This window comes from Dendropsophus ebraccatus, chromosome 1, assembly GCF_027789765.1.
Source record: "Dendropsophus ebraccatus isolate aDenEbr1 chromosome 1, aDenEbr1.pat, whole genome shotgun sequence".
Classification (NCBI taxonomy): domain Eukaryota; kingdom Metazoa; phylum Chordata; class Amphibia; order Anura; family Hylidae; genus Dendropsophus; species Dendropsophus ebraccatus.
In genome coordinates, this window is record NC_091454.1 from 156,348,328 (window position 1) to 156,373,181 (window position 24,854).

Sequence of the window (24,854 nt, forward strand, 5' to 3'; positions counted from 1 at the left end):
GAGGCAGGGAAGGCGGTTGCTATGGGGCCCGTGGAGGGAGGGGCCCAGGGAAGATAAGAGCCTCCTGTGTCCTTTTGCTTAACGCCTTATTTACTACAGTGTGTAAATGACCCAGTGTTCTCTAACATGCTGCAACACAAAAAAGGGTTAATATAGAAGACAATTAGCTCTCTGCCTGACTACTCTGATAACCTCTGACCTCTGAGTTCCTGCAGAGGTCAGGGGTTATCAGAGCTAATTGTTTTCTGTATTAACCCTTTTTTTGTGTTGCAGCATGTAAGAGAACGCTGGGTCACTTACACACCAGTAAATAAAGGGTTAAGCAAAAGGTAGTCTGCTCCTGCACCTATGTATATAACCATAGGATTCTGCCTTTGGCCACATCACCGAGTATGTATGTATGTATATATAAATATATAGGCTATGTTCACACTACGTATATTTCAGTCAGTATTGCAAGCAAAACCAGGAGTGGATTAAAAACACAGAAAGGATCTGTTCACACAATGTTGAAATTGAGTGGATGGCCGCCATTTAATGGCAAATATTTGCTGTTATTTTAGAACAACGGCTGTTATATTGAAATAATGGCAGTTATTTACCGTTATATGGCGGCCATCCACTCAATTTCAACATTGTGTGGACAGAGCCTTTCTGTGTTTTTAATCCACTCCTGGTTTTGGTTGCAATACTGACTGAAATATATATATATATATATATATATACTGACTGAAATATACGTAGTGTGAACGCAGCCATATACATATATAATTAGTGTGTAGGGGAGGGGGGGCCCCATACAGTTTTTTGCTATGGGGCCCCATGAATCATAGCTACGCCCCTGACTGTGCCTGTCAAAAACATGCAAATAATGGCAATTTTTTTTCCAAAGCATCTACTTTGCACAAAAATCTGCAATTTTTAAGTATTCGACAGGAGCAGTCCTGTTCACCTAAAGGGTGGGCAGAGGGGCACAGCCTCCTCCTGCGCCTGATTTAACATGATTTACGCCTGTTAGCAGGTATAGATTTTTGCACTTGTCTCAGTCTGGCCAGATTTACTAAGATGCACAATAGTATAAACTCCTGCTCTGCACCAATATTTGTATAGGGTAATACTTTATATACCTGGGCATACAGTTAATCAGGTTTCATTATTACCATTTACATGCTTTTTTGTAAGTTCCATTTCATGGACTAATTTACTTGAGGATACGAAGAGGGAGATACGCTTGGAATAGAGGAAGGGTCCTCCAAAAGATGTTGACGCTTTTTGTCCCCCTTTGGCTTCTGTAGTCGTAACATCACAAGCTTCCTGGAAAACGACTTAAATTGCAAGTGTTGCACACACTACTGGACGGAGCGCGTCCCTTGAGAACACACATTTTACCACAGCATTTCCATTGTATAATCTGCAACTGTGACTGCCTTGGAGACTCTCAGAAAGGAGGTGGAACACGGCCGACACATAGTGCTCGGTTGTATATGCAGGACTTAGATGTGCATGTGTGAACGTTACTACCTCAATCTGATTAACTGTATACACATGTGCATAGAGTAATACCCTATACAGTGGTGGCTTGGATTACGCGCATAATTCGTTCCGGGACCGTGCTTGTAATCCAAATCCACTCTTAAACCAGAGTACATTTTCCCATAAGAAATCATAGAAATGCAGACAATTGGTTCCACACCCCAAAAATAATGATTTATTATTCTGAATAACATATAGGACAGATGAAACAAACATTCAGAAACAGCAGAATATGTGATATTATAAGTTACTGTACAGTAATGGAGGATAGGAAACCCAAGGGCTGACAGAGACTACAGGGAGCATGAAGGAATAAGCAGGACAGATGTGGGCACATACATGCAGCACTCTGTCTAGGGAGAGAGGGGTTACAGCTATGAAGAGATTACCTCCACAGTCCTGTCCCCTGATGTAAGCCCCAGTCTGAAGTGGATCTGCTATGATTTGGAAGGTGAGGGAGACTTCCTGTGCTGTAGACCCCGCTATGCAGACTATGCCCCTCCTCCACTTCCCCTCCCACCCAGTACAGGGAGCTCTTAAACCAAAGCAATGCTCTTACACCAAGTCACAATATTGAAAAACTGTGAGCTCTTAAACCAAGTTACTCTTAAACCAAGGTGCCACTGTAGTCATATTAGCGTAGAGAGAGATTTGTACTATTGTGCGCATCAGTGTTTTATTGGGAGATAAAGGTGATTCTACTCTCCTTAGTATGCCGGCTGGCTCCGGTGACAGCACTCGAGTACAAACCACTAGCTTTTTCCAGATTTACCAAGAGCCTTAGTAAATCTGACCCAGTACACTGCGCAGTGAATTTTATTAGCCCAGTGTACTTGTATGCCGGTTTGGTAAATGTTCCCCCATCATGTACATCTGGTCTTGTAGTTAAACATCTAATAGAAAATGCTGTTAAGACATTGAACAAGTATGTTATATACAATCTAAACATCTGTATGTGCTGCGACTTTAGGAGACGCCCCACTCTAGTGCCTTCATGAACTCCTCTTCTGTAAAGGACAGCATCTTGGCTGATTCAATGTGCATCTGTAGAAAACAAGTGACAAAAATATCCTTAAAGAATATCATTCAGGAAAATATAAGTGTTAAACTAAACATTAGGCTTACGGCTAGCAAAATGAGAAGTTCCCATTCATGTGTTTGTGATGTCATTTGAGAAATAAACCTCTGGACTGTGACAGCTGCCTATATGTTTTAGATTTTTTCCTTCAGTCTGAAGCTTTTAATGCTCAATTCTGCCTTTGTTTATATGAAACAAACATTTAGACAAGTAGCAGGGCTGTAAAATGGTCAGTGTGTTAAATGCAGTTTACAACTTGATTATTATAGTCCACAGAGCAGCATAAAACCAACGTTATTTTAGGTTTCAGAGACCAGTGGGAATTTGTTAGGAGCTTAGAAAGCCTTTTGCACCAACTTGTTTGGAAAAGGTTTTTTTTTTTTTTTTTAGTGGACGATGGCAGTAAATGAATAATGTACCTGAAATTTAATAGAACTCTTTTAGCCCCATTTCTGCCAGGAATTATTTAACTTAAAGTGACACTGTCACCCCCTTTTGTGCATTCTGACATCTCTACACAGGTGTAAAGGGTAAATTTAGCGTTTTTAATACCTTATTTCATATCATACGTCATGGTGCTTGTTCAAGTAAAAAGTGTCCTTTTATCAACTGCAGATTGTATTACGTGGGTGTGGCTTCCCGGCATTAGCACCACTTAGCCCCGCCCACAATGGCACACTTGGCCCGGCCCCCCTTGACGTACATTGGTTGGCTGACGTACAGGGGGTGGGGTCTAGACCTTTTGGACAGCCTGTTCCAATGGCCGACGAGGGGCGGGGCCAACTGTGGCATTGTGGGCGGGGCTAAGTGGCGCTAACGTCACAAGGCCCCGCCCACTTAACACAATCTGCAGTTGATAGTTGATAAAAGATTACTTTTTACTTGAACAAGCACCATGACGTATGATATAAAATAAGGTATGAAAACCGCTAAATTTGCCCTTTACACCTGTGTAGAGATGTCAGAATGCAAAAAGGAGGTGACAGTGTCACTTTAACTATCCCTCTACATAGATTAGAAAGAGAGATGAAACAACAGTGTCTCCTTTCTCTTATACTATTCAGGGAGGCAGTTGTTTCCCCCATCCTTGGCCAGGTGATCACTGTGATGTCACTAGTAAGTGGGGTTATAGCTTGCCTGGCAACATAAGAGATCATGTAACCTGTCTCAAAAGGGAGGGGGAGGACAAAGGAGTGGAGTCAGACTGGACCAAGAAGTGAGGATACTCAGAAGCTTCAGGGTGTCAGGGTGTGCTGCAGCCAAATGGACCAATTCATATAATAGAAACCTATTACAAACATGCTTAGATTATGGGTGGGGAAGTGGGTTAAATCTTTTTACAACCGGAGTTCCCCTTTCAAAAGGTCTCACAAGAAATTCGTCACCACCATATCAAATTAATCTCTCCAAATAAGAAGTCTACACAGCCCCTTACTAAAGTGTGACAGATGGGTAATTGATAAGAATTTTAAGGCCTGGATAACCTATAGTATTATTTTAAAATTGATATATTCATTTACACCGGGAGGTGGTCAGCATACATTTTACACTATGACTGGCCTAATATATTACAGAAAATAATTAATAGATAGCACATTTACATGTGTGTAAACAATCCCCACAGAGGTAGTCTGCCCCAAATCAATATATAGGGAAAAAGGAAGTGACCACCACCACTGGTTAGTTGCTGGGACAGAATTAACTAGCTGAAGGGTTACTGACAATAAGACTGGTTTTAGACCGCTGTATTACAGCCACATTTTAGCATTAATTTAATGACCACAGTATTATTTTTTTCTATTGGCTAATGAGAGAAACAGGCAACCAGCACCAGTCTATGCATATAGCATACAGACCTAGAGAAAAAGTAGTGGCTGCACCTCACACCCATGGCTTGCATTAGTGCCTCTCGGCTATATTTACAAACCAACGCCAGAATGTTGGTACATAATTTGATGAAACCATATTGCCTCAGCACAACTTCACAATCCGGAGCATAAAGGAGCGATCCAACTGGAGACCGTAGTAGTGGTGCTTGACAGAGGTAAGTATCCACATGCTACAGTAGAAAGACAACAAATCCAGCAATAACTTCAGTTTATCTATGATGGATACACGGCAAAGAGGGAGACAAGCAAGCGAGGGTGCGTTCCAGGAACGGCTTGTCTCCCTCCCTGCCGTTTATCCATGATTGAGTAAACTCTATGATTGCCACATAGAGTTACTTTCTACTGTCACATAGAGATGATCGAACATTGGAAAATCTTATGTGCTATCGAACTCGAACCTTGTCGAACCCTCCGCATTTGATTCTCGATGCCATCCCGGTCTGTGGGGAAGGAGGAGACAGCCTGGGTACCGCCTGGAATTCCAGGATTCAGCCTAGGTAATAGGCTGAATCGTGGAATTCCAGGCTGTACCTGGGCTGTCTCCTCCTTCCCCACAGACCAGTAAGGCATCGGGAATCAAATGCGGAAGGTTCGAAAAGGTTCGACTTCGATAGCACATAAGATTTTCCAATGTTCGATCATCTCTACTGTCACATTATCTTTAACACATTGTGATCCCAGTCTGGGTCTGTGATATCACAGGATGTCTTGGTACAGTGGCTAAACTATAACAGTGCAACTGTTAAAAGATGGCCACATTATGGAAAACTAAAACGTAAATGTAACATTGCTTTCTGTTTAGTATGGTTTCTGACTGCATACCTTTTGTCTTTTTAAAATATCAATGAGCTTGAGTTGTTTTTTAAATCCAGCCATCAAGTCGGATTTCTGCTTCTCCAGCTTCTTATTTTCAAGTTTCAGTTCTTCAATCTTTTTCTTCTCTTGGTTTGCCGTATCCTAGTATGAAAATAGTACAAAGAAGTGTTTACTGTAATGCTGTTAATCTGGTCAATTCAATAATTTTAGGATTTACTGAAACGCAATGGTTAATACCCTGGGGGGGGGGAACTGTCCAAGGAGGGACAATCAGTGGGCCAGCAACTGGGTCATGGTCATTGATGGAGAGTGAAAAGTAGTCTGCTACTCTAAACTGATAAATTTAATGTAGAATATAATATAAAAGGTGTTAGAACACACAATGGGAGTTCCCATGTCTACTCCTTTACAGTGCTAAAACCTCCTACAAATCAGCACAAACATTAGAACTGGCTGACTGGACTGCTAACCATCAGAAGTAGGCAGTCTGATAAACAACATTTTCTTTCATTTTTTTTTTTTTTTATGTAGATAGCGTCCCATTGTTGGGGTTTGCAGGCCTAGAGCACAGAGACTCTAAGCCACACCAATTTGACACAGAGCTACAAGTTTGAAAGTTGTTTTTTTAAGACAATAACTGCATCAACTGCTGAACAGACCCCAGGACAGATCTTGGATTAAAAGTAGATATCTGACTGTACTCAAAATCTGCCCCCCCAAAACCACTTGTACTGAGTCATTTTAAGGTCCTGCCTGGTCTAACTGCAAATGTAATGACTGGAACTGACAGCATATCAGGGATGGGATCACTTGCTCATTACATCACTAAAGGCTCTTTCTCCTCCATGCAGCGCTGTGGTGCACATGTTTGGAAAATGCAGATCAAAGTATAGAAGTCTCCTGGCATTCATTTGGAGTTGAAGTATCCGAATTGCATCCTCTTTGTTCCTATCTACATTTTCCTATACTGAATAAATAGATAAGCATCTATCTACTTTGCCAAGTGCTGGGAAAAGGACAATACATATATGAATCGGCGTTCTCCTGATCACTAGGGAAACATTTTAGCAAGATGTTTAATTGCTAAAAAGTGCATCTTATGGTACAGTAAGATACAATTGTTAGTTTTCCTTGGTTATAGAATACCAGCATATTGTGCAGAGTGGTCATCAGTGGCATAGGACTGTACTTCAGTCTCTGGATGGAAATGGTGTATCAGAAATATATTACAAAGTTGCTAAAGTTTTCATTGTACAATGGTACATAAAAAAATTAATAGCATAACAACATAATAACATCAATCTGAAAGGCTGGTTGTGTGTGGGTAAGGCCATTGTTGCATGGCATATTGTAGTATGCTACTGAAAAAATTATTCCATGATGTGTACAGTAATATAGAGTTGAAAATTCAATTGAAATACCTTGTTACTTTGTTTAAGTTTATTGAGCTCCATTTTGTATTTATCAGCTTCCTCCATAGCTCTGTTCAGGCGAACCTCAGTAGCACTTTGATTGCTTGCAGACTGTTTCTGTATTCTTTTAATGTTTTCCAGTTCCTAAATCAGATAAAAAATATGTTCCAGATTAGTATGTAATTGCCTTGTGACTGAAAAACCAATGTACAGTGGTGCTCAACATATGGCCAGGACCTTTACTAAAGTCCCACTTTCTTTTGCATGAATCTCACCTTCTGATTAACCCTTGTCAGGGTATATAGCCAACTAAGGAAACATTCTGAAATAGCTTAAAAGAAGAGTATTTTCTGCAATTCACAGAAAAAAATAAATATTTTTAAAAAATAGTTCAAAACTTAAGATGCTAATACATGGTGACTATATAGTTAAAGTGACTCTGTACCCACAATCTGCCCCCCCCAAACCACTTGTACCTTGTTATAGCTGCTTTTAATCAAAGATCTGTCCTGGGGTCTGTTCGGCAGGTGATGCGGTATTGTCATAAAAAAACAACTTTTAAACTTGCAGCGCTGTGCCAAACTGCCGTGGCCTACAGTATCTGTGCCCTAACTTTGCACCTCCCTTCCGTCCCTCCTCCCCACCCTCTTCATCATTAGGAATGCCCCTGGCAGGATACTTCCTATTCCTCTGCAGCGAACACTACACAGGTGCCTTAACGATCCAGCCCATGTGCAGTGTTCTCACAGCTGATGAATAGGAGACAATCAGCCTGGAGCATTCCTAATGATGAGGAGGGCGGGGAGGATGGACAGAGAGGTTTTGCCAGCCTAATGCACACACACTCTAGGCCACGGCCGTTGGGCACAGGGCTGCAAGTTTAAAAGTTGTTTTTTATGACAATAACTGCATCACCTGCTGAACAGACCCCAGGACAGATCTTGGATTAAAAGCAGCTATCCGAATGTATTACAGTATCAAGGTGAGGCACAATATCGGCAAACTGGCACAGTGGTTATTATTGTTACCGTGCAGCACTTTGGATTTGAACCAAGGTCCCACCAGGACAACACAGACATAGGATTTCCTATGTTCTCCCTGCATTTCCCTGAGAGTAAAGTGCTGCAAAAAAAGGTCAGTGCTATATAAATATAGTGGCATTGACTTTTACAATAAATTTTCATTTTCAATAAATTTATAAACTAACATAAAAGAATAGATCAATTGACAACTCTCCTGGATTTACAATATTTACCATTAGCAGCAAGTTAACCATACTAAATAAAATCATCCAGCAGTCTGCTGTGGATGGTTATGCCCTAGGTCAAGAATCCTTTTGTAAGGAGCACCTTCTATTATCATATTCCTTGAGACTATGTGACCCTCAATCAGGTTATTCCTCTCCTAAATAATTAACACAAGGCAGGTCTCCCAAGCTGTTCTAACTAGCAGGGTCTTTGAGATACACCATTACATAGAACTTCTTTTCTGTAATCTTCTTTTTCCTATTTGGGTTTTGTAATATCTTTCAATGATTAAAGACACAAAATAAAGTGAACTATTGCTTCTGACTAATGAAAGTGTGTCCACATTAGCATAAATCCTATTTTTTATTTTTTTATTTCTTTTTGCAGAAAGGATCACAGCCTAATCATGGATACGCAAAAAATTGCAGATGTGTGAATAGGCATATAGAAAGCTATGTGCCTTTGTCCATAACTGTGAATCCACAATTACAAACACATTTTGTGCATGTGTGAAAGAGGCCCAAGATGTAAAGGATAAAGGACATCACAAAATAGAACAAAGTAGAAGCTAGTTTGCCAGTATCAAAATATCCAAATTACACATAGTACTTTCAGTAAAAATCCTAGCAGAGGTTATAATAGGGCGGTATTGTATGTACACTTCGACCATGTATCTAATTCCTCTGAAGTAAGTTATTAAGTGATAAAGCTACTTTACATTCATACTTACAATCTATATTTATTTCCCTTATGATTGCATAAGAGAAGAAATTTTATAATTACAGTATGTTGCTATTTTATGTCTAACCACTATCAATGTATGTTTTGCTGTGCACAGTGGTGCTCCCAGCCACCCAGGTGTACAAAGAACTATGGAGCAGCGCCATTCAGATAGCTTGGCCACCTGATTGCTTTTTATTAAATAAATTATTCAGTTTGCTATAAATTTAGATTTTAATGGGATATATAATTTTTCTATCTGTAAATTTACTGTAGGTATTTTAGGAATCTGTTGATTATGCCCGCAGGCACCAGAAAGTTATATAGATTTGTAAATTACTTCTATTTAAAAGTCTTGTCTTCCAGTACTTAGCTGCTGTATGCCCTAAAGGAAGTGGTGTATTCTTTCTAGTCTGTCTTTTCAAAAGTAGAGAGTTGGTCTATAAAATGAGGATGCTGGGACTAGGGAAACATATATGTAAATGGATAAGTAACTGGGCTGAGTGACAGGAAACAGAGGGTGGTCATCCATGGGGCATACTATAATTGGATCACAGTTACAAGTGGGAGTCAGTGTTGGGTCCATTTCTTTTTAATATATTTATTAATGACCCTATAGACAGGCTATAGAGTAGATTCACAATTTAACATACAGTATATGGGGGTCTCACAGCTTCCTCAGACACCAAAGCCCCAAATCCACTCATTTTTGTAGAAATGTGAATACAGGGAATCTTTCAGGCAAACATACTTATTTGCTCTTCTAATATGTACAGTGGATTTTGCCTTTTTAGTAACTACTGGAGGAATAACAATTTTACCAGCTTAAAATTAATATTTTATTTGTTTCCATTACTTTCAGTTTTAAGGGTAAAGGTTTTATCTGTCCTATAAGGGTAATATGACAATACCAGTCTGTATTTTACACTGCTTATGAAAAAAACAAGCTTCAACAAGAAAATAAATTTAGGTTACATAAAGGTAGGTCTAGGAATCTAAGATGTTGTGTCCTAAAAGCCATGTGCAACTTGGCTACAGATTGGCTAAGTCCTTGTTCATGGCCATACAGTGTCAGTGCATGAGATTAGACTGTAAGCCCTGCTGGGAGTGTTTTCTCTGTACGGCGCATTGGGATTTGCTGGTGCTACATGATTAATGGGAAACAAATAGACTGTAACAAAATAAAAGCTGACAAATCAAGAAGAGGGGCATTTCGGAAATATGCAGATTACAATTTCCGCCTACCCAACAAAATTACTTTACCAATTTGGATTCACTGCATGTTCCCTAAGTACCGTAGGAACATCATGGACATTATTACATCATCCCTTATTAGCAAGTCCTACAGAGTCTCTTCCAAGGTCCTACCTCGGCTAATATTTCAAAAGCAAGAAAATAGAAAATGACCTCATATCCCTCCTCGCCCCCATCCCTGGGGGAATGCATTGCTTTTAACCTTCATCTGTATTGTGATATTTAACTTCTTCAACAGTACAAGGTGCTATCAGGGCTGGAAATGAAATATGAAGGTTAACCCTTGGTACCAAGAAGCTGGCATGATAAGGAAAAATCTAACAATTAGGGAAGAACATTTCATTGATGTAAAGTAGAAGACATGGCAATGTAAAGTAGATGATGTAAAGTAGAAGACATGGCAATATAAAGTAGAAGACATGGCAATATAAAGTAGAAGACATGGCAATGTAAAGAAGTTGATAAAAAAGTAGAAGGCATGGCAATGTAAAGTAGATGATTGCAGGTTGTTCTTCCTAATAATAAGACATCATTGTTACGTCAGCACTTACACTTTTCTCTAGGAAATGTCCTCCATTGCCAAACAATATTACATCAAGGACTGGAATGTGAATGCATTATAACTAGAGATGAGCGAACCTGGTTCGGGTTCAAGTCCATCCGAACCCGAACGTTCGGCATTTGATTAGCGGTGGCTGCTGAACTTGGATAAAGCTGTAAGGTTGTCTGGAAAACATTGATACAGCCATGCGGGTTTGTAGCTGCCTCTCATTACCTCCGGCCCCGGACACACTGATGTGTGTGGGTCCGCTCTCACTGCAGCGGTCCCACACACATCAGAAGCCCTGCCAGTGCAGGAACGTGTATATATACATGTTACTGATGGGAAGGGGTTAATGGCCATTTATTTTGTTTTAATTTTTGAGTGTGTGAATCTAACCTAAATCTTCAATACATTTAGATGGTAACAGAAAACAAGCTCAGGGGGAGCTCAGTTTAGAGCCCTCAGTATTTATCATGTGAAGTGCAAAGTGTGGAAGCAGTCTACTAAGTATATCTACCTCAAGGGTAAATCCATCATACGTCCCTCTTCTTTAAGGCAACTGCTCACAGCCATTATATTAATGACTTAATCATCTAACATAATACCCCCCCATCTCTGCTACAAGGTAAAGCTGTAATGTCCGCTAAAGAGGATTTACTTTCTAGGAATACAACAAATGGTTCTAAAAATGAGCTGCACTGAGAGGGCATAAATCTTGCTTATGCTGCATTGCTTACATGACTTAATGAGAGGCACTAGTGAATAATAATAATAATATTTTTTTTATTTATATAGCGCCAACAGATTCTGCAGCACTTTACAATTCTGGGGGTACATACATAGACATAAATCAGACATCAGACAAATTTATAGACCTGGTTTGCGATTCTCAGCTAGTCAACATGATTGTTTCTTTATAAATCCAATGAAGGTAACCATGGAAGAACTAACTTGCCTGGTTTAAGAAACACAGTGGCCCAGATTTTATAAATCTGTCTAATTGTTAGGCATGTAAAACAGACTTCAAATACACCAGATTTATCTTATGGTGTGTTTACACTGACAGATTTATCTGACAGACTATTGAAGCCAAAGCCAGGATCAGACTATGAACAGAGAACAGATCATAAAGGAAAGTTTGAGATTTCTCCTCTTTTCAAATTCATTCCTGGCTTTGGCTTCAATAATCTGTCAGATAAGTCTGTCTGTGTAAACACATCATGAGTGTATTAGGCTGATTGATATAAGGTGGGTCCTTGAATTAAGAGCATAATTTGTTCAAGGACTGTGCTTGTAATCCAAATCACTCTTAATAAAAGCAAAAATTTCCCATAAGAAATAATTGAAATGCAGACAATTGGTTCTACACCCCAAAAATAATGATTTTCTTTTATTCTGAGCAACATGTAAAACAAATGAAATAAACATTCAGAAACAGCTGAATGTTATATTAAAAGTTACTGTACATTATAACAATCAGCATGTGGTGTATAATATAAAGTAAGCGCATAAACCTGAAAAAACAGCAGAAGTTTTTAGATACAGGATGGAACTGCAGATCCCCATAATGCAGTAGAGTAGTACAACAGGCTAGAATAGAGAAACAGGGCTGCTGTCGAAGGTCTGTTTGGTCACATGACAGCAATTGGGAGGGGTGTGTGCTCAGCATGTGAGAACCACATGGGCAGTGACAGAAACTTTTCTATACAGCAGTGTGCATAGCTGAGTGTAAGTGCAGGCACATTATAGCAGCAGTGTGCAGTGGCGTACCTACAGGGGTCGCATCGGTCGCAAGTGCGACCTGGCCCACCAGCCAGGGGGGCCGGTTGGCCCCCCCGCCACCTCACTGTGTCCCCAACTTTAACAAGCTGCTTGCATTTATGGGAGAGATCTACATATAATTATCCATGCATGAGGAGTATTTATTATTATTATGACCAACTAACTAATACATCAAGGACCATGGACATTACTTAAAACAATAAGGCTTTTTCCTTCAAGAAGGATGTGTTAACAGAAAAGCAATAGTAAAATATGGGTGTTATGGGATGATATATATTTGGACAATACAAAGCAAGCAGATGTCCTTTTAATTCAGTGACGCCTATTTATATAGTGTCTACTTTATCTTGTTGTGTTTTTTGAATGTTGTTATTGGACACTAGGCTGCCCCCACGATTTAAAGATTTCAAATCTCCCCTCATTCTTATTAACCTATTTGTACTTTTAATGTTTTAATGGTGAAGTTGCTAAGCCAATGAAGTTAAAGGGAACCAATCAGTCCAATTGGGCTGATTTGGTTCTCTAAAGCACAGTATAAAGTTCATGTGGATGATTGACAGGGAGAGGCCCCAGTAACGGGCCTCTCTGCCTGTCACTCATCCCCGCTGAGCCCACTGACAGGGAGAGAGCAACGACTAGACACGGGCGGGGAGCCGCCCAGATCACTACCTGACACGCCTCTCCCTGCTGTGCGTGGTGGGATTAAGCTTCATTTTCTCCAGTATAAAGCTGCTGCTGCAGCCACCACAGGTGCGCAATAGCACAGGCGCAGTGCTCTAGAGAACTAAATAAGCCCAATTGGGCTGATTAATTCCATTTAACTCAAGAAACATGGCTGCTGACAGATGTCCTTGCTGTGAGAAGATATGTCGTTTGGAATTGTGACATTTTTTAAGTTAAAGCAAGAATATGCAACACACCTTCTCTAATGCGGAGAGCTGATGTTGTAAGCCATCATTCTTCTTATTAGCTTCTTCAGATAGAGCTTTATATTTGTCTGCCTGGGTCTGCTGTATATTGGCTGTTCTCTGTAGCCTCACACGCTCCTCTTCAAGGTCCTTTACACGAGACGTAAGGTTGCGGTTTTCATCATCCTGTCAATTAGATAAAACAATTAAACTGATCAATCGTTTCATAGAAAAGTAAGTATGCGGGGCAAAGTGGATTAAGATTATTCATCGATGTTCCTTACAGAGAGTTCAGAAAAGCAGCTTTTACCTTCTTATTGCATTCATGAGTTACACTGTCCAGCTCTTCCTGCATTACTCGTAACTTTGCTTTCAGAAATCTGATCTGAGCCTCTGCAAAAAAGAGAAAAAGGCTTACAGCTATTCATAGTAAATAGTGCAGTGTAGCAGGTCCTACTATAAAGCTGTAAAGATGTTGCTAGATTATAGTACCAAATAACATTGGAAAATACAAAATTACACATACAGGCCAAGTTCATAAGTAACACAGATATTACTCAGTACAATACATATCAAAAATTGTATGACATAAACTGCTCCACCAAATACAAGAGGGGACAATATAAATCTAAAGGTTATGCACAATGTGTAAGTATTTGTATTTAGGCAAACAAACAGGGCACCTCTGATCATGTGTGGTCACTTACTGTATATACATTATATGTTGTCATGACTTTTATGTTTGGTGGTGGAGATAGTAGTACTAGTTCTAAAGAAGAATCATCACATCATCTTTTACCTTACATTTTGTCCGTCTTATTGCTATACGTGTTTTTATGTATTGGGAATTTTTAATGTGTGTCTTCTTCTTCCATATTCTTTAAAAAGTGATTCTGGCTATTTGCTATTATAAGTATGCATTTGTTTTTATTTCTTATATGTTGTTACAACTTTTGGTCTTACAAATATTTCATGTGGCTACTCTTCTGTCTATTACTTTATAAAATACTACCACAGTGAGTTACAAAGTCCACCATTTAGACTGTAATGTGATACAATGCTCCAGGCTTGAATACAGGGAAAAATATTTGGAGTGCCTTTAAAACATAGTTTTAATTGGCCCACCAAACCTTTGTCTCGACTAAAAGATCCGGCAACAACACATTAGTCGCTGAAAAATCTATAGCAATTCAAAACAGACTCATCCCTTTTTATTTTTTTACTAGAAAGGTTATAAATACCAATATGCCAACTTGTTTCTTACACCTTATCCTAACATACTGCACTAAATATTCATTTCTTCTGCACTAATTTCAATGGAACACTTTCTTGGAGACAAACCTAATATAAAATCTTTAAAATATATTTACTATTATGCCTGTATGCTCATTTTATGTATTATATAGTGTTACATCTTTGGACCTACAGGTATCCCACAGTGCTACTCTTTTGGCTACATGTTATCCTGACATATTTTTCCTGTGGAATAGTCATGAAATTTTCTTGTAGGAAAACCCAATAATCGTTAAAATATATTTACTAGAACTTTTTAATAGAAATACTTATTTGTAGGGATGGTAACAACTACTCCAATCATTTTACAAGTTGTGTGAAAAGTAGAGATGAGCAAACCGGGTTCGGGTTCGAGTCCATCCGAACCCGATCGTTCGGCATTTGATTAGCGCTGGCTTCTGAAGTTGGATAAAGCTCTAAGGTTGTCTGGAAAACATGGATACAGCCAATGACCATATCCATGATTTCCACATAGCCTTAGGGCTTTATCCAACTTCAGCAGCCACCGCTAATCAAATACCGAACGTTCGGGTTCGGACGGACTCGAGAATGCTCCAGGTTTGCTCATCTCTAGTGAAAAGCAATAAAAAGTCAAATCTGTCAGCGTTGTACCAGGTATGCAGCTGCTTATCCCAGCAAGTAGGTGTTAGGGGGATAAGATGAACCATACCTTTTAGTTTTGCTGATCAGTTTGTAAAGCGATCATCAAAACTAGAAGGTGTGGTTAATTTTATCCTCCAATCACCCAGGATCTGCAGCTCTGTACCTGGCAAGGAGCTGACAAATTCGCAAATATCATACAGTATTTTCTTGGTGGACATATTCACCAGTCCAGTTGATATTTACAAGTGTGCTTATTATTCTCTAGGACAATTCATAAACCCTGTACAATGTGTCAGATATTTAACACTTGACTCAATGTGACAAGCATGCAGAGCTGCTACAGAAAAAAAAAGATGAGTGTCAGCGTCCAATAGAACAGTCAGACCATAGGGGGAATTAGAGATAACAGAATTTCATGACCTGATATTACTTTCTGCCATAAAACAGACTTTTAAACCTGGAATTATTACCGATTTAATAAAATATTTCCTTGATCACAGTTCCAACACAAAGGCAGAGCATTAGATGCATCATTTCCAGCTCTAGGTCTGAGGTTCATAGTCTCATGTCACTGGCTCATACCCAGTGCTGACACTGCAGCTCAATATCTAGGGAGCGAAGGGGTAGTGGAGGTGACAGACAACCTTCGGATGATGCAAATACATTACTCACACTCTGACAATTCACAACCACATGGGCTTTGCTTCAATGTTGTCAAAAACCTTCACACTTTTAGTTTGTGCACTAGTTCTATATAGGTTACTCACCTAGGAATTAGTATATTAAGTATCTATCAAAGAGAGCAGCACAATTAAAAATCTTTAATAACCCATAATAGGAATAATGCTAGAAAAAAAAAGCAATGCTAACTGGTCATCTGGTAAAAATACATTATACATTATTGCATGATGAAACATGACTGAGCATGCTCTGTGACCTACAGTATGAAGAGGACATTGCACAGGGAGTTGTTATTGTCTCCTCTATCTACTGGTGTCACATGTTGCTGCAATGCTGTAGAGATCACTTTACAGCAGCCTCCTCTTATGACCACAGTCACAACACTAAATCTCAGCTTAGTTTTAGCCCCAGTGGTGAGAATGAAAACTGCAATATTTCAGGATTATTTTATAACATAGATACTATTTTTTGATGACACACTCCTTTTAAATGGAATGTATCAACTTTTCTCCATTTAGAGTATTTTTTTGTAGTTTTACATTTTATGTTATTATGGGGTAGCCATATTGCTCGAGTTTCTGCCACACTAGGTGCACAGATCTGCTTTACTGTAGGCATATCTACATCATAACATGGCTCATTGATTTACTTTAGAGAGTGTTGCAAGCATTTACAGAGGTTACTGTGCAGACAGGAGAAGGTAGTGAGCAATTACTATTACCTATGTGTGGGTGGTGGATCCTGTGTTATCTATATATAGGTGCCATCTTTTATTGTAATCCTGTCTGTGATAATAATAAGAAGACTGCTAGTATGAGAACTCACAACAGGAAGTGTCAGCTTAATATGAGGCTTTGTGACCAGTCTCCATCACTGACTGTCAGTGGTGAATCCTGTGTTATCTGAATTCAGTTCAATAACAGAAGCGAAAACTTGTGTTTTTAGAAGCAAAATGTGGATTTCTGTAAACTTTAGCTGGTGGACTGTTGCAACAGGTAGTAATATTATTGAAGACGCCTGATCGGTTTGAAGAACCGAATAAAATACATTACTAAATTTATATTGCACAATACTCTAAAAGACTTGAGATACATCCTGGCTAACGTAGAGGACTTAAGTACCTGATCCAATTTCATTGTTTATCCCAGGAATGACATCATCTTCACTGTTTTCAGGCAGTTCACCCTCTGTCAGTTTGCTTTCAATCTTACTAATGGTTTTTGCAAGGGAGAAGTCTGCAATATCTGTTGGGAGTGCAACGTCATTGGCACTACGCGTGTCAGCCGTTTTTGGTCGAGGCCTTTATATTAAAAAAACAAAACAAAAAAACAACACAGTATAATATGCCCTTGGAAAAAACAGTGGTTACATAAAATACAAGGCATTAGGAGTGATCAAAGAATTTTAGTGCTTACCACATCAGTAGATTTTTAGAATTACCTTGGTATTTGTTTTTTCGCATTTGTTGCAGTATGTGGTCTGTTCCGCGCTGAAGGTTTTGGTCCTGTTTTACCATCAGTCTGTAAAATGAACACTTATTTAGGCACAAGTTTAAGCTATGTTCACTCACCTTTGAAACGATGGTCATTTTATTGGGCGGCTGTCATTTAATGGCAAATAGTGGCCGTAATTTTACAACAAAGGCTGTTTTTTTTCCATTAAATGGCCATCCAATAAAAACAGCAGTCATTGTGATGCTGTGTGAACATAGCCTCAAAGGTAAAGATTTTACGTCTAATGTATCATATTCTTAAAACTGTATGCTATATAAAAGTGAGACGCCTCATAGTTGTTCTGTTTGGTGCAATTCTGCCCTATTCTTGGAGGTGAGAAAACTGACATTGCCCCCACCCTCAGTATGGCGATCCCCCCTCCCCTCTGTGACGCTGAACACGATAACAGGTACAGTCATCATGTAGGTGGGGCAGGTGATCCTCCCATGGGCTAGCTGGAATCACACATTGATCTTAGCCCTGCCCTTGTACACTGAGCTAATACTAGAGCTCAATAGAAGCTATAGCAGAAAAGGTAGCATGAGATGGAGCAGAGCAGGAGCTGATAGCTACCTTGTGGGTGACAGTGGTTAACCTTATTGCCTTTTAGTGTTGGACTCTAACAAAATAGCTATCAGCTCCTTCTCTCCTCCATGTCATGCTGCCTTTTCTGCTACAGCTTCTACTGAGCTCCAATGTAAGCCTCCTTTACATGGGCGAAAATCAATGGAATTCCAGCCAGCCCATCGAAAGGGACACCTGTCCCACCCACCTGGTGATGCCACCAGTGATCATGTTCAGTGAAAGAAACCGGAAACTGATACTAAACGTGACATTAAAGGAAGTAAAGAGACCACAAGAAGAGTGGTCATGTGACTGAGCCCGAGGACACAAGAGGAGCTAGAAATAAATAAAATAAATAAAAGTGCATATAGAACATATGATACAACACCCACAGAAGCCAATGCTAGTTTATTGAACATTCCGGACAACCCCGTTTAAGAAATTTAAATAATAAAACTTTAAGGGAAACAATTTTTTTTTCCATTACACTGTTATGTCATACTTAAAAAAGGGTGTTTTCCAGCTTTTTTAATAGAAGTTCAATCATTGTATAAATAAAAAGTTAAGTAACATTGTAATTATACTTTGTGTTTCAATTTCTTTGCCATTTTTTAGGATAATTGCTTGCACACATAGCTAATCCTGCTTGCACCTGAGAAATAGATGCACTTGTATCACCTCTACACAATATTTCCTATTCCTTTTTATGGTGCGTTCACACCTACAGGATCTGCAGCTGATTTTCTGCAGCAGATTTCATTTAAATAACTGAACACAGCATCAAATCTGCTGCAGATCCTGTAGGTGAGAACGCACCCTTAGGGGACTTTTGTGCATTAAAGAAAAAAAAAAAACTTTTCAAGACTGTTAAAAAAATGCCCTTTAAATGACATCAAAAACCAATCAGAGCTTAGACTTCTTTTCTTTAACTGCTTAGGGATGTTAGATGGTAAACACTGCTCCCCTTGGTAATTACACAACTCTTTTAGGATTATTACATTTCACAATATTACCCCCATACAGTTTGATTACCTTGCTATGGGAAAGGGTTAATGTTGGTACTTCTGGGGAGAGCAGTTTTCTAGAAAAAAGGCAAAAGGGAAGAAAACTTATTAGGACAACAATATAGAAGATAAAGACATTAAGAACTGATTTTACTCCTTTGGGGGGGGGGGATCTGATGTGATTTCAGATAGGGGCAACTTAGACAAGAAGGCAAACAGTCTGCATCAGAAGCAAAGGTAATGAAATAACTTTATTTACCAATATATGTTTATTTATCAGACAACTTGAAACTCGGTTTCATTGTCAGAAAATGCTTTTAAGTTAAGTCACTCAAAAACAGGACTTTTAAATCTTTTTGTACTGGAACCTCATCCAACAGACTAAGGGGCCTCATGGGGAACATTCCTGCTAAAGTTAAAAAAATATTACCAAGTCTACTTTTATTGTCTCCTAAACACTGTAAAACATCATCACAGGGACATGTCAAAAGTTTGGATTGGTTGGGGTCTCACTGCTGAAACCCTAACAATCAGCAGAGTAAACTAGGAGATGTGTGTGGTAATGCATTTCACTCCCCAGGACGCAGCGATCTTTATCAAAATATCTCCATTATAAGCCTATGGGACTGCCTGGACAGAGATGACTGACAGCGGTGAAGTGCAGCACACTGCCACATGCAGCTACATGCTCGTACCTGCCATAAGCATTTTATTCTTTTATAATGACAGGTACACTTTAAAAAGTATTTTCTTTTAGAAAAAAATACCTTAAACTTTCCTCCTCGTCTTCATCAAAAAGCTTAACCTGTGACAGTGCTGGTCTTGATAGAAGCTGTTCCTGCTCTCTCTGTTGTAGTAAAAAGTCGTAGATGTTAAAACTCCCAACATGCATACACTGCTAAATAATTGATACAATTAACAGTAACTGAGGTCATTTTCTCCACTGTAAATAAATATCAATAGGGGGAGCAGATCATAACCTCGAATGCTGTCTAACGTCACTTATTTTGTAATCCTAATCTTCTAATTCTAGCTAATGGATGGACAGAATATTATAGACCATAAAGGTCAGTCAGGTCACTCCCCATGCCGATCTGACTCTTTTATAGTCTATCAATGTCAATGTTTTATTTGTTCTGCCTTTCCACTTTTGACCCTCTCAACAATATAGCAATCAGTTTACAGGAAGAAGGATCCACAGAAGGCAACATCAAGCTTTACTCAAATGTTCATTGGCATAGAAAGAAAGGATATCCCATTGACCTCCTCTGGGTTAAGGCGCCACAATGGTCCACTCCTTGAGAAAGTAAAACGCGCTGGATGGTGAGGTGGGGGGGCATTGTGCTTCTTGGGGTATATGGCTCTGACTTACAGCTGTGACCATGATGGCAATTTAGCCATTAACTTGCATTGGTAAAGGTTTCCATGCTATTATTTCTTGCACTTGCACTTCAGGCATGGGATGTTATGTCTATCAATAGATTTGGAGTCCAAGTATAGTGATTATGTACATTGTTTCCCCTGTACATGTATAATTTTTTATTCATGAAATATTCTCTTCTTGCCCCTCCACCTTGATCTGTGTCTAAGTGTGTGTATATGTTTTTATGGGATCATTTAGGAAACATAATACATTAATAACATTTCATTTCTTGGTGATTTTTGGTTGGTATTTGGTCAATTAAAGGTTATTTTATGGAGCTTTTTGTCATCTTTCTTCCAGAAACTGCACCACTCTTGTCCTTGGTTTGTGTGTGGTTTAGCAATTCAGTTTCATTGAAGTGAAAGGAGCTGAATTGTAATATCACACACAACCTGAGGACAGGGGTGGTACTATTTTTGGTAGAAAATACATTTATTTTACTAATCTTGGATAATCTTTTTTAAGGAGACCATTTACAGGGGCCAATTATCGGCTAGGAGCATTGCTAGAAATGTGTTTTCAGATGCTAATTGGCCCATGCAAAAATGTCTGATCAGCCAAGGATCAGCCGTTCCCTGGCTGAATGCATTTTTTGGGCCAGGCTGAAATATATCGCTATATCTGCCCACAGCAATGTATTTAAATGGCCACACAAACAATGCCGGGATCATTTGTGCGGTCTGGCAGCGCAACTGCTCATGCCTTATAAAGGCACTACAAACGAGAGCAGATCTCAGTGACTGGCTCTGATCTGTATCTTTCCACAGCCCCATATCAAGCAATGTAAAAAGACCTTTAGCAAGAGGTTGAGGTCAGAAAGGAGTAAAACTGCACATTGAAATATACAGGGTTGATTTGTAGTCTCTATCCAGGAAAACATATACAAGTCTGCACAGGTGCTGCACATACAAAAACAGAGGGATATTTTAATCCAAACTATATAGAAAATTGCTTAATTAAAAAAAAAACAAAAAAAAAACCCACAAATGAGCAACAGAAAAAGGGTTGCATACCAATTAAGTGTAATTAAAGATACTTACACCCTAAGGCTGGGTTCACACTACGTATATTTCAGTCATTATTGTGGTCCTCATATTGCAACCAAAACCAGGAGTGGATTGAAAACACAGAAAGGATCTGTTCACACAATGTTGAAATTGAGTGGATGGCCGCCATATAACGGTAAATATTTGCTGTTATTTTAAAACAACGGCTGTTATATTGAAATAATGGCAGTTATTTACTGTTATATGGCGGCCATCCACTCAATCTCAACATTGTGTGGACAGATCTTTTCTGTGTTTTTAATCCACTCCTGTTTTTTGTTGCAATATGAGGACCACAATACTGACTGAAATATACGTTGTGTGAACCCAGCCTAATGGTGCGTTTACACAGAGAGATTTATCTGACAGATTTTTTATGCCAAAGCCAGGAACAGACTATGAAAAGAGAACAGGTCATAAAGTAAAGACTGAGATTTCTCCTCTTCTAAAATCCATTCATGGCTTTGGCTTCCAAAATCTGTCAGATAAATCTTTCTGTGTAAACGCACCATAAGCTAATAAAATCTTTCAGAGTGGGGTGATTTGTGAACACCAAAATGATGGCACAACAGAATATGCTGTCACTTTTATTAGAGGGGTCTTACCCCTGGGTCCCCCATCAATTTTGTCAATGAAGGGGCTGCAGTGCTGGTTTCATGCTGCACTCTCTTCTAAGCAGCACTGCAGCCCCTTCAATCTCAGGATCAATAATATGCATCATTGCCTTATAGGATTTGCTTTTTCAAACAGTACTCTTATCTTATAAAGGATGACATACCACTAGCCTATGCATCACCTTATGATTTTCCAGGGTCAGAACTCAATGACCCCGTTTGAGCCTAAGAATAAAAGGGCTGTAGTGCTGGTTGGAAGGAAATGCAGTATTAAACCAGTGCTGTAGGATCAGTGGGGGGTCCCAGAGAACAAATCCCCACCAATCATAGAGAATATCCTAGCTATACAATAGGATCGGAATAGCCCAACAATATGACCTAATAATGTTATATAATGTACTGTATTAATAATGAATAAATAGTTTTTTTATCTATTTCTAATCTTGCAGATGTTTATTAGTTACAGAAGGAAGTTACATACGTCATGAGAATCTGCTTTATGGCCAACTAAGTAATTTGTTTTGTGCACAGTGTTCTACAGAAGACAACACCTGTCTAGCTTACTCACCATCACTTCTTCAGCCTCACGGACCAGCTCAGCTGTTTTCGCTTCTAGTTCAGCATTTAGTCGTCTAAATAAATAAAATACACAATAAAGCAGACAAGATTACAACCTCATGTCTATGAATATAATGGTTTTGCAAATAAAAAAAAATGGTGTAAAGAAGGACATGTAAAGCAGCTGAGGCCAACCTTATGGTACTCTCCTCAAGGAAACATTACGCCTTTGGGCACAAAACCTTGTAATGGCTTAATAAATTTAAACAAATCAGATCCTCTCAAACCCTGTCAAGTTGGATGGGGACCGTCAGTGGACAGCCACTGTCAGTACCTTCCACCGTGATCTATAGCTGCAGGAGTGGGACGGCTGGGTAGATAACAGCAGGTACATATTCATACTGAACCTGCTGCCTCTACCCCTCTGTTTTACTCTTTTAGCTATAAGTAGCGTAGGTGTATACAGTATTTGGGGAGGGAAGTTGCTAAAGTTACGCTCTGAGGAGGTGTACATACAGGGACGGCTGGTCAGCATTAGATAATAGCGGGTACATATAGAGAACCTACTCTCATCTTTCTTCACATAGCAGCCTGGGGTCCCTCTGGTGCGGCCTGCTCCATTCTATTTATCTTCAGAGAAGCCCTGTATAGGATCATTTCGTTCCATATGCAGGGCTTCTCTCTTCAGTGTGCAGAGACACGTCAGTGCACGGAACGCCATTGGTGTGATGTTCCGTGTACAGGGCGGGTCTTTTAAACTTGCTGCTGACCCATGAAACACAAAAAATGGCCTGAATTGGTAGAATAACCTATTTAGAGATAATAAGTGCTAGGCAGGGCAGGTTAATTGCCTAAGGGTACGTTCACACTTACCGGATCCGCAGCGTATTTTCCGCTGCGGATCCGCAGCAGATTTCATTTAAATAACTGAACACAGCATCAAAGCTGCACCATCAAATCTGCTGCGGATCCTGTAGGTGTGAACGCACCCTTAATGTAAAAGTCAGGAAACTCATTTAAAGTGAATCTGTCAGCTGTAATTCATGAATCCAAATGGCTGACACAATGTTAGATAACTGTAAGGTCAAGGAGACACATGGTACCTGTCATACATCTGTTTGTGCTTCCATAAAATTATAATTTCTGGTATAAAGTATCAAAGAGGCTTACTGCCCCTCCCATTCCTATCCCTGCTAGATTTACAGCGGAGCCCTGCTTCCAAATTTTGCACCTACATACAGTTTCTAAGCACAGTCCAGGAACAAGGTATGGAACCAGGGCTGAAAGCTGACTGTCAATCAAGCAGGGATGGAAATAGAATGGGACACAAGGTGGGGTTCCACGGATAGTATAGGGCAGGTGATAGGTGACGGCTGAATTGAGGACAAAAAGTTTTGTGAGACCAGAGAATCTTGTTTCTCATAGTCTAGGGGTCATTTAGGTGCTTCTTTCTAGCTACTCAGCCATAGAGCCCAGCTTGGCATAGTGCTGCAGTGGTGGCTGACCTTCTGCAAGTTTCTCTCATCTGCACGCAGGGTCCCATCACACCAGCAGCGGTGAGGAGACCCAAGAATGTATTCCCCCCCCCCCCACACACACACACACACACACAAAAACTCCAGAAAAAAAAAAATATATATAAAAAAGTATGTCTGAAATATTCTCTTACAAAAAGCAGCACTGTAATCTGCACAGTGGATTCCATACTGATCCTGATGTGGAATTTTCAGTGCAGTTTTAGCTTGTGTGAACATGCCCTTAAAGGTATACATCAGGAAATACAGCAAAGCCAATGCTGTGTGAATACAGCCATACAAGACATAACATCCAGGGGGTGTGGGCAGCTCTGTGGCCCCCTGGGTCACCTCTACCTACTTGTACTCTTCCTCTTTGGCCAGCAGGGTATCTTGTGTGGTCTTCTTCACTACGCCTTCTGCAGGTCCAGCTCCTCTGCTTTTCCTCACCTATAATGTGACAGTGTTAGATTATAATGATATATTATATTACACACCTGCACGTGCAGTAAGCGGAATCCGAGTCTGACTCCCTAGTCCCCGGCAACTGCAGTGATCAGAACGCTATGTACGCTATGGCAGCTGGACACAGAACACGGCTCTCTGTACAGCGGTCCTCACCGTGCTCGGGGCAGGCTGCACCCTTACCTTGCTGGATACAGCCGCAGATCTCCGTGTCTCCGCCATTGTACGGTCTTCAGGTTACATTTAGGCGCCGGCGTTGTGTTGCTAAGCAACCAACATTGAACTATCGCGAGACACCAACCTGCACAAGGCGGTAGATCAGCTGGCCTGGTCTATGTGGAGCGCGGGCTGTGTCCGTGTCTGTCAGGAGTCTGCGCACAACTCATCATTCCTATCATTAGTATAGCTACAAT

The 24,854-nt window shown here is 39.9% G+C and overlaps 1 protein-coding gene across 1 annotated transcript; it reads right to left on the reverse strand.

The window, feature by feature from the left end:
• Positions 1–1,168: 1,168 nt before the first annotated feature.
• On the reverse strand, positions 1,169–24,710 carry TEX9 (testis expressed 9). Its single transcript, XM_069956569.1, has 12 exons — positions 24,625–24,710; positions 24,338–24,426; positions 22,473–22,536; positions 19,589–19,668; positions 18,850–18,898; positions 17,201–17,280; positions 16,882–17,060; positions 13,494–13,576; positions 13,196–13,369; positions 6,738–6,872; positions 5,323–5,457; positions 1,169–2,577 (listed from the first exon to the last, which is right to left on the reverse strand). Exons 1-12 carry the CDS (start codon positions 24,661–24,663, stop codon positions 2,500–2,502), a joined length of 1,185 nt encoding a protein of 394 aa, XP_069812670.1. The 5' UTR covers positions 24,664–24,710; the 3' UTR covers positions 1,169–2,499.
• Positions 24,711–24,854: the final 144 nt, after the last annotated feature.